Source organism: Sus scrofa, chromosome 13, assembly GCF_054392235.1.
Source record: "Sus scrofa isolate SSC_HxYL_T2T_F1_AM1 chromosome 13, Sscrofa_HxYL_maternal_Yorkshire_Landrace_v2.0, whole genome shotgun sequence".
Lineage (NCBI taxonomy): Eukaryota > Metazoa > Chordata > Mammalia > Artiodactyla > Suidae > Sus > Sus scrofa.
Genome location: NC_139395.1, coordinates 151914031 through 151925435, shown reverse-complemented (window position 1 = coordinate 151925435; position 11405 = coordinate 151914031). Strand labels below are relative to the sequence as shown.

The 11405-nt window shown below is 37.3% G+C and overlaps 1 protein-coding gene across 7 annotated transcripts in view; it reads left to right on the top strand.

The window, feature by feature from the left end:
* Positions 1-11405, top strand: part of SEC22A (SEC22 homolog A, vesicle trafficking protein) — a 120599-nt gene that overhangs the window by 83570 nt on the left and 25624 nt on the right. For 3 of the 7 annotated variants that reach the window (XR_014824657.1, XR_014824658.1, XM_084990980.1), the window contains 2 exons: positions 155-301; positions 948-1299. The exons of 2 other annotated variants lie outside the window; for them this stretch is intronic. Coding sequence is in view for 2 of the 5 variants with exons in the window: in XM_084990980.1 (XP_084847106.1) it covers positions 155-293 (139 nt within the window). In the remaining 3 variants the exon portion in view is untranslated. Of the gene's footprint in view, positions 1-154; positions 302-947; positions 1300-11405 lie in introns of those variants that run through there. 2 more of the 7 variants (XR_014824660.1, XM_084990981.1) reach the window with 1 other exon arrangement.

Genomic DNA, 11405 nt, shown 5'->3' with positions numbered 1-11405 from the left:
AGGATGAAACAAAGGCTGCTTCTGACTTTGGTTTGAAGGTGATCTTCCCACAGACCCCCTTGGCAACTTGCTGTCATCTCACTTGTCTCTGCCTTTGACTCTCAAATCTTAAAACTCTGATTTGATTGTGTTTATGTTTGCATGATCCATGCAGTCTGGCACTTGAAGATTGGATAAAGAGCTGCACAAGTATCTGGGGTCAGGGAATGCCAGAGGAGGGAGAAACCTTGGAGGTCAGCCATTCCAGTGGCCTCACTTGGCGTTATCCTTGTGTCTGTCTTGTGAAGCAATGACCTTGCAGGTAAGGGGGAAAGACAGGCAAGAGGAGGACAGCAAATACATTTTTCCTCCCAAGATAAAGAGGAAAAAAAAAAAATACCAAAGGGCTTTTTTGAAAATTTGGGAAGATAAGGAAAGCTATATAGTACTATGATAATTGGATCTCATTTCATCTATTGTCAGCCTTCAAGAGTGGCAAGCCCTCTGTTCCTGCCAAGATCATTGGTACTCAGCCAGGTGGGCACAATGAACAGAAGTGCCCCTGGGTTAACGCCAAGCTTTCATCCCCAAGTATCTGAGCCACTGCAGAAGCTACGCCAATTTCTCCCGCTGCTTCCTAGGCCTGAGGGGAAGCACAGGAGAAAATGTACATGAAGGCTCTTTATACACTGTGAAGTTTATCCAAATGAGGGGACATGGTATCCTCTGATCGTCTGTCCCCTCACCTCACCCCCAGCTCCACAGATAATGCCAGTGCCATCCATTTTCCTCCTGACACCTGTGCTCCATGCTACTTGCCTGACCGCCACTTCAGTCTTCCCTTCTGGAGATGACAACCTGTACAGTGTTTGTTCTCTTCATGGGGGAGTTGTTTCAATGTAGGCAAATTCAGAAGCAGTGGGTTTTCACAGTGTGCTTGTCCTTACCAGTACTGTTCTCTTCTTCAGGTGGCAGTGAGAGTCTGTGCAACACTACTTTTTGAGCATCTACATCCTGTGCCTAAGAATGCCTTCCCACCCTGCAAGGATGTGAGCTCAGCATCGATTCCAGGCTCTGGGAAACTCCCTTTCTACCAATTAGCAGCTAGTGGCCAGACTGCATATAGAAACACTCATATCTTATCATGTTTAGACTATAGCTCTGGGCATGATTTCTCTACGCCACTCAGAGAGAAAAAGATAAATAATGTTTCATCTTTGTTTACAGTTTATCAAGTTGTAGATCACAGTTTAGTGTAAGAGGAAAAAATCTTCTATAAGACAAAGATTAAAGCCAATAATATTTCAGTAAGTTATAAAATCATAAATTTATCAGTTCACTTACTCCCATGTAATTGATTCCTGTTGATCTGGATGAAACCTTCAGGTTTTCCATTGGTTTTGTAAATTCTTACTGTTCAGCAGTATGATCTAAAAGTCATCAGGGAGTTCTCGTTGTGGCTCAGTGGTTAATGAATCCGATTAGGAACCATGAGGTTGTGGGTTCGATTCCTGGCCTCACTCAGGGGGTTAAGGATCCAGCATTTCCATGAGCTGTGGTGTAGGTCGTAGACTTGGCTCAGATCCTGAGTTGCTGTGGCTCTGGTGTAGGCCGACGGCTATAGCTCCGATCAGACCCCTAGCCTGGGAACCTCCATATGCTTCGGGTGCGGCCCTAGAAAAGACAAAAAAAAAAAAAAAAAAAAGAAGTCATCAGAAACCTTGTCCAAAAGTCCCATTTTATGAATCTTTTTGAACATCATTTTATAAAAGCGTCAGAGAAGAACAATTGACTATAAATGACAAAAGACTTTAAATGGCAAGGTTAAAGATCTGAATACATTGTAATTGACAAGAAACTCAGCTACTTCTGTGACATAAAACATTTTAAGATAATAACTCGAATTATTTATGACTGATATACTAGGACATACCAGATTTTTAGGGATTCCATATAATTGTTAAAATATATGGCATCTACCCATACAATATAACCTAAAAAGGTTTAACACCGCTTATTTGACAATGTTTTATACATAATTTAACATAGCAGATAAACCTAATAAGTTTAATATCTCTCTTTGGGATGTTTTAGAGGCCCTTTGAAGTATTTTGAAGTTAGCTAGAAGTCAAAAAAATTTCATTTAGTATTTGACTTAGGAAAAGTGTAAAGATATCAAAAAATTTTAAAATACTTGATCAAATAGGTTCATAGGCTATTGAAACAATACTTAACGTATTCAACCAAACTGACAATAAGATTTTAAAGGCAAATACAGAAAGTTACAACAGATTACTAAAAAGGAGGTTTAAAAAGTTTACAATCTCTTATCTAAAAGCATATCATTATTTCAAGAAAAATATGTTCTTTTAAAATCAAATTCAAGTTTCTGCACCAACTTTTTTTTTTTTTTTTTCTGCTTTGAGGGCCCACCCATGGCATATGGAGGTTTCTGGGCTAGGGGTCAAATCGGGGTTGCAGCTGGTGGCCTACACCACAGCCACAGCAATGCCAGATCTGAGCTGCACCTGCAACCTACACCACAGATCACAGCAATGCCAGATCCTTAACCCACTGAGCGAGGCCAGGGATCAAACCCACATTCTCATGGATTCTAGTCAGGTTCATTACTGCTGAAACACAACGGGGACTCCCATACCAACTCTTAATATTAAATTTTATTTAATTAAATTTTCATAATCTTAGTCCTAACCATGCACTGAACTCTTTTCAGGGTTTTTTCTTTCCACAAACCCTCATAACTTTTTTACTTTCAGATTTTGTCCTATGTTTGCTTTTTTTTTTCACTCCAAAACAAAAAATACTTTTTTCTCCTAACAGAATATATTTCCATTTTATACCTTTTCTTTATATACAAAGATGTTTCTTATTAATTTTAGCAGTTTTCATTATATATTTTAATTAGAATTCTCAATTTTAAAAACCTAATTTCTAGTGAAAACTAAAAATTAAGCAATTATAAATTGTCCTTTACATTAGCATTTGGTGGATTGGCAAAACTATAAATATTATTGATGATTTCCAAAAAATGTGCTTTTAATAGAAAATTTCTGTCACACCAAACATTTTTGTTAATAAACCTAAATATCTTTTCTCTATAAAAAGCATATAATTAATATGAAATGTTTCAGTGTCTTATTTGGGAATGATCTAGATATTTAACAAGTCTCCATCATTTAACTTAGCAAAACTCTATAAAGTTTCAAGCTATCAAAAATTTGGAGAAACTTTTTTTTTTTAATGGCTGCATCCACGGCATATGGAAGTTACTGGTCCAGGGATTGAATCTGAGCCTCAGCTTTGATCTACACTGCAACTGCAGCAACACCAGATCCTTTAACCCACTGCGCCGGGCCTGGGATTGAATCTGCACTTCTGACCTGAGCGGCTGCCGTTGGAGTCTTAACCCACTGCACCATAGCGGGAACTCCTGGAGTAATTACTTTTAAGTAAACATACCATAAAACATAATTTTTAGAGTTTACCTAAAAGCTGTTGACCCATTTAGGTCTACTGAAGTATAATTATGTTTAGATTACCTATGAAAACTTCATGAGATATTAGACCATGTTAGCTAACTGTTAATTCCAAAAGTTACTTTTGCTGATAAATTTTTTAACAGATAATGTGAACTTATTTGACTTTTAGTAAACCTAGGTACAATAAAAGTAAGACATGTCTGTATATTTTGAGATATAGTTGATTCAATATTATATTAGCTTCAGATATACAACATAAATATTCGAAGTGTTTATAGATTATACTCCACTTATAGTTATTATATAACATTGTCTATATTCCCTGTGCTATAAAATATATCCTTGTAGCTTATTTTATACACAGTAGTTTGTACATCTTAATTCCCTATCCCTGTCTTTCCCTGCCTCCCTCCCTTCCTTCCCCCAGCTGGTAACCACTAGTTTATTTCTTATATCCCTGACTCCATTTCTTTTTTTTTTAATTTTTATTTCCCCAATACATTATTTTTTTTCTTACTGTGCAGCATGGTGACCCAGTTTTTTTCTTACTGTGCAGCATGTATACATTCTTTTTTCTCACATTATCATGCTCCATAAGTGACTAGACATAGTTCCCCATTTTTTTGTTATATTTGCTAGTTTTATTTTTTAAATTCCATATATGAGTGATACCATACAGTATGTGCAGGTCCATCCATGTTGTTGCAAGTGGCAATCTTTCATCCTTTTATATGGCTGAGTAGTAGTCCATTGTATACCACATATTCTTTATCCTTTGGTCTGTTGATGGGCTCTTAGGCTGCTTCCATATTTTAGCTTCTTGGCTATTGTAAATAATGCTGCTCTGAACACTGGGGTGCTTGTGTCTTTTCAATTGGTATTTTTGTTTTCTTCCAGAAGTGGAATCACAGGGTCATATGATAGTTCCATTTTGAGTTTTTTGAGGAAACTTCATACTGTTTTCCATAGTGGCTGCACCAATTTACATTCCCACCAACAGGGTGTTAGGCTTCCCTTTGTCCACATCCTTCCTAACATTTGTTATTTGTAGACTTTCTTTTTTTTTTTCCCCCACAGTGAGCAGTGCTTTGATGTAGGATCTTAGTTCCCAGACCAGGAACTTAGTCATTAGCCGTCGTGGTTGAATCTGGGCCACAATAGAGAAAGAGCCAAGTCCTAACCACTAAATCACCAGGGAACTCCTTAGGCTTTTTAAGGATGGCCATTCTGACAAGTGTGAGGTAATATATCTTACTGTGTTTTGATGTGCATTTCTCTGATAATTAGCAATGTTGAGCATCTTTTCATATTGGCCACTGGTATGTCCTCTTTGGAAAATGTCTGTTCAAGTCTCCTGCCTATTTTTTTTTGGGGGGGGGTCTTTTTGCCTTTTCTAGGGCTGCTCCCATGGCTATGGAGATTCCCAGGCTAGGAGTCTAATCGGAGCCGTAGCCAGTGGCCTACACCAGAGCCATAGCAACACAGGATCCGAGCCACGTCTGCAACCTACACCACAGCTCACGGCAACGCCAGATCCTCAACCCACTGAGCAAGACCAGGGATCAAATCCTCAACCTCATGGTTCCTAGTCGGATTTGTTAACCAATGAGCCACCACGGGAACTCCTCTCCTATTTTTGATTTTTTAAAAAAATACTGAGTTGAGTGAGCTGTTTATGTATTTTTGATCTTAACCTCTTTTTGGTCACATCTTTACAAATATTTTCTGCCATTCAGTAAGTTGTCTTTTCATTTTGTCAGTGGTTGTTTTGCTGTGCAAAAGCCTTTGAGTTTAATTACATCCCATTTACTTACTTTTGCTTTTGTTTTCTTTGCTTTAGAAGACAGATCCAAAAGATACGGTTGAAATTGATATCAGAGTGTTTTGTCTATGTTATCTTCTAGGAGTTTTATGATTTTAGGTCATATATTTAGGCCTTTAATCCATTTGGGGTTTATTTTTGTATACGGTTTTAGAAAATGGTCTAATTTGATTTTTTTACATGTAGCTGCCTAGTTTTCCCAGCACCACTTATTGAAGAGATTGTCTTTTTTCCATTGTATATTTTTGCCTTTGTCATAGATTAATTGACTATGAGTGCATGGGTTTATTTCTGAGTTCTCTAATATGTTCCACTGATCTGGGGTATCTGTTTATACCGTTGTGATTACTATAGCTTTGTAGTAGAGTCTAAAGTCAGGGAGAGCGATATCTTTGGCTCTGTTCTTTCTCAAGATGGTTTTAACTGTTCAGGGTCTTTTGTGTTTCCATACAGATTTTTAAATTATTTGTTCTAGTTCTTTAAAAAACCCCATTGGTACTTTGATGAAGATTGTATTGAATATGTAGATTGCCTTGTATAGTACAGTGATTTTAATACTATTAATTCTTCCAATCCATGGACACAGTATATCTTTCCATCTGTCTCTGTCTTCTGAAATTTGTTTCATCAGTTCTTATAGTTTTCTGAGTGCACGTTTTTTACTTCCTCAGGTATATTTATTTCTAGGTATGTTATTTTTTGATGTGATTGTAAGTGGGATTGTTAATTTCTCTTTCTCATAGTTTGTTAGCATATAGAAATATAACATATTTCTGTATGTTAACATTGTATCCTGCAACTTTATAGACCTCATTGATGATCTCTGGTAGTTTTTTGGTAGCATTTTAGGATTTTCTATGTATAGTACCATATCATCTGCAGAAAGTGAAAGTTTTACTTCTTATTCAATTTAGAGTCTTTTTTTCTTTTTCCTGTATGCCGTGACTAGGACTTAACAGTATTGAATGAAAGTGGAGAGAGTGGGCATCCTTGTCTTGTTCTTGATTTGAGAGGAAATGCTTGCAGTTTTTCACTGTTGGGTATAATGTTATCTGTGGGCTTTTCATATATGGACTTTATTATGTTGAGGTATGTCCCCTTTATAACAACTTTCTGGAGAGTTTTTATAAACGGATGTTGAATTTTGTCAAAAGCTTTCTGAATTTATTGAGATGATTCTATAGCTTTTATTATTTAATTTGTTAATGTGGTGTATCATAGTGATTGATTTTCAGATACTGAACCATCCTTGTATCCCTGGGATAAATCCCATTTGATCATAATGTATGATCCTTTCAATATATTGTCAGATTTGGTTTGCTGATATTTTGTTGAGGATTTTTGCATCTATGTTCAACAGAGATATTGGCCTAAAATTTTCTTTTTTGTGATTATCTTTGTCTGGCTTTGGTATCAGGGTGATGCTGGCCTCATAGAGTGAGTTAGGAAGTGTTCTATCCTCTGCAATAAATTGCAGAGACAGATAGGTATTAACTTTTCTCTAAATGTTTGGCAGAATGCACTTATAAAACCATCTGGTCCTGGACTTTTGTTTACCGGGATTTTTTTAAAAATTAGTTTCATTACTGGTGGTTGGTCTGTTCATATTTTCTATTTCTTCCTGTTTCAGTTTTGGGAAATTGCACATTTCTAGGAATTTGTCTATTTCTTCTAGATTGTCCATTTAATTGGCCTATAGTTGTTTGTAGTCATCTCGTATGATCCCTTGTATTTCTTGGCTATTGGTTGTAACTTTCTCATTTCTGATTGTATTAATTTGGGCCCTCTCTTTCTTGATGAGTCTGGTTAGAAGTTTATCAATTTGGTTTATTTTTTCTAAGAACTAGCTCTTAATTTTATTGATCTTTTTCTCTAGTCTCTGTTTCATTTATTTCTGCTCTGATCTTTATGTGAATTCTTTCTTTCTACTAATTGTGGGTTTTGCTTGTTTTCTAGTTCCTTTGTGTAGGGTTAGGCTACTTGAGATATTTCCTGAGATAAAGTTTGTATCACTATTAGAACTGCTTGTACTGTATACCATCAATTTTGGATCGTTGTGCTTTTGTAATTTGTCTTCAGATTTTATTTCTTCATTGATCTATTGGTTGTTTAATAGCATATTATTTAGCCTCCACATGTTTGTTCTTTTTTGCAGTATTTTTTCCTTGTAGTTGATTTCTATTCTATGTCATGATTGGAAAAGATGCTTGATATTTCAGTTTTCTTAAATTTACCAAAGGTTGTTTTGTGGCCTAGCATGCGATCTATCCTGGAAACTGTCCTGGGAGCACTTGAAAAGAATGTGTATTCTGCTGCTTTTGGATGAAATGCTATTAAGTCTATCAGATTTAATGTGTTATTTAAGGCCAAGGTTTCCTTGATTTTTTGCTTATATGATCTGTCCATTCATAAAAGGGAGTGTTAAAGTCCCCTACTATTATTATGCTGTCAGTTTTTCCCTTTCTGTTAATAGTTTGAATTATGTATTTAGGTATTCCTAAGTTGGGTACATATCTATTTACAATAGTTGTAATTCTTCTTGGATTGACCCCTTGATCAATATGTAGTATCCTTGTCTCTTGCTACAGTCTATTTTTTGTCTTTTTGGGGCCACACCTGTGGCATATGGAGGTTCCCAGACCAGGGGCCAAACCAGAGCTGTAGCTGCTGGCCTACACTACAGCCACAGCAATGCCAGATCCTTAAACCTCTTGGCAAGACCAGGGATCAAGACCACATCCTCATGGATGTTAGTCAGGACCATTAACTGCTGAGCCATGACAGGAACTCGTACAGTCTATTTTTTTTTTTTGGGTCTTTTCTAGGGCCACACCCACAGCATGTGTAGGTTCCCAGGCTAGGGGTCCAATCAGAGCTGTAGCTGCCAGCCTATGCCAGAGCCACAGCAATGTGGGATCCGAGCTGTGACCTACACTACAGCTCAAGGCAACGCTGGATCCTTAACCCTCTGAGCAAGGCCAGGGATCAAACCTGCAACCTCATGGTTCCTAGTTGGATTCACTAACCACTGAGCCACAACAGGAACTGCCTTGCAGTCTATTTTAAAATCAATTTTGTTTGACATAAGTATTGCTGTACCCGAGCTTTATTATTTTTTTCTTATGGAATATCTATTCCACTCCCCTCCCCCCCCCCAGTGTGTCTTTATATCTGGCATTTCTTGTAGGCAACATTTATATGGGTCTTAGTTTTACATCATTCACTCTGTTTTTTCATGAGATATAAATGGAATAAATACTCCACAGTATTTGTTTTCCAAATTATTGATAGGCATATACTTACTGTCATTTTGTTGTTTTTGTAATAGTTCTTTTTATGGTCTTTTCCTTTATGATTTGATGACAAGTATTATGTTCAGTTTAGTTTGTCATATATATTTATATCTATTACAGATTTTTGGTTTGTGGTTACCACAAAGTCTATACATAGCAATCTGAGATTTTTAAAAAATTGTTTAAAACACATTTTAAGGAGTTTCTATAGTGGCTCAGCTGGTTAAAAACCCAGCATAGTGTCTGTGAGGATGTGGGTTCAATCCCTGGTCTCATTCAGTGGGTTTAGGAGTTGGTGTTGTCACAAGCTGCAGTGTAGGCCACAGATGCAGCATGGATCCATTGGTGCTGGAAAGTGCAGTTCCAATTCAACCCCTAGCCTGGGAACTTCCATATGCCCCAGCTGTGGCTATAAAAAGAAAAAGAAACAAAGACCCACACCTTAAGAACCCTGGATTTTTACTCTCCTCCCTCATAATCATTCATTTTAACATCACATTTTGCATTTATTTCATGTAGCCTCAATTGCTTATTATATAGCTATAAGATGATTTTACCATTTTTGTCTAAACTTTCCTATTAGTTTTGTACATGGTTTCCTGCCTTTACCCATGAGCTCTTTCCTTTTGTAGTTTTCATCTTTCCAGTTGTGGCCTTTCTTTTTCACTTAAAGAAGTCCCTTTAATATTTCTTACACAGCTGGTTTGGTGGTTTTGAACTCTTAGTTTTTGATCTATGCACTCTGAATGAGAGGCTTCTCAGGTAGAGAGTATTCTTGGTAGAAAGTATTCCTGGTTGTAGTTTCCACCATTTCATCACTTTATTATATATTGTGCTTATGACCTGCAGTGTTGCTGAAATATTAGCTACCTGCTTTTCTTTTGCTGCTTTTATTAGTTTAAGGTTGGGTTTATTTACAGTATAAGTTACAGGTATGTAACAGTGATTCACAAGTTTAAAAGGTTTTTAGTTATAAAATATTGGCTATATTCCCTTTGTATAATATGTATCCTCATTGCTTATTTTATGTATTCTCGTTATTTTATGTATATATAATCTTTGTACTTCTTAATCTCCTACCTCCACTAGGCAAAAATCTTCCCTGGGTGCTTCAACTGGGGGGCCAAGGTCCTGTTATGTGCACCATCAAATAAAACTCAGGATCAACCAATAATCAGAAGATCCAAAAACCAGGAGAGGTTCACCCGAATTCATCTGTACTCTGAGGAGGTGGACAGGCCCAAGGGGTCTCTGGTAGTACCACAGCTCCCAATCCTAGCAGAGGTCAGGAGAAGGCTAAATCTGCTTTGGGTGTCTTTGCGGTCACCAAAACTGTTGAAGAAAACACACAGGCTAAAAGTTAAAAGATTTGGGGCCCTTACAGAGTGACTGACTATAAGCTCAGGACCCAGACAGCCTCTCAGATGATAGCTGGGGAACAGCTCAAAAGAGGTAAGGGAAGAGCCAGGATATGTAGGAAAAAATGTAGTCAAACATCAAAAAAATTATTGCTGATCACGAAAAAATAGATCAAGTTAATGATTTTAGTGCTTTTCTATGTCTAGATGCAAGAGCTAGGCTCTTTGAAACTATTCCTTAGATATGCATCTTAATTATACAGGGTCAAATATCCAAAGCACAAAATGCTTTGTTTTTTTCTCCATACTACATTCTCTTCAGGGTGTATCATGGGGGGAGTGGGGTGGGTGACTGCAGTGGCTGGTGGCCATAATCCTTGGAGAACTGGAATGGCAGACAACATTCCTTTTCCACAATCTGAATAAACAAATACCACCTATGTGCCAGCTGTTGAAGGTATTCACACGCCTGAAACTGGTAATCAAAACTGCAAACAAAAAAGAGAATGCTAGATATTGTTAAACTTTCAGACACAGTCAAGCCAAGGATCAGTTTTTCTCACCTTTACATATTGGACTGTCTCAATCACTATCACTTTTCCTGAAGTCTTTCAGCCAAGTTTCTACAATATCCTAAGTACAACTTGACAGGAGTAGGCATCAGGGTCTTTTTTTTTTTTTTTAAGGACCACACCTACAGCATATGGAAGTTTCCAGGCTAGGGGTCAAATCAGACCTGCAGCTGCTGGTTTACAGCACAGTTCATGGCAATGCCAGATCCTTAACCCACTGAGCAAGGCCAGGGATCGAACACATATCCTCATGGATACTAGTTGGGTTCTAAATCCACTAAGCCACAACAGGAACTTTTTAAGAAAGGAAGAAAGTGCCAAATTGATTTAGTCAAGGGGGAAAAAAAAAACCAAAAAACCATTCAATAGAATTTCCTGTCCCATAACGTGGTGTGTTACATGAGAGGGCATTTATCATAAGTCACAGTGACATTACAAGCGGCTGCAAAAATTCATAGACATAACCAAGAGGTCAGCATGGTCAAACACAGAAAATGTTTTGGATGACATATCCAACAGCTAGAGAGATTACTTGCTTTTTCCAAAGTTTGAGAAATTCTAATTTTTGAATTGTGCTTCCAAGCCTGTGACATTAGAAAGAAAAATAAAGCCTAACAAAAGAAACAATCATTCTGGTAACCTAACAAGTTATTTAAATTACCTTTTGAAGAGTTTTATTTTACTGAAGTCACTACTGCAGCAATCCTATTCACCTCAGTTTCTTTATCATAACTTCCTTCTGAAAAGGAACTTAGTATCTGTTAGGGCTCTTGCCCACTCAGAAGTCAGTGTCAGGTACTGGAACCAGCCAAAGTTTGGATAATATCAATCATGGTCTTCTTCTGCAGCATGGTCTCTAGTTCCTGTCATGTTCCTGTCGA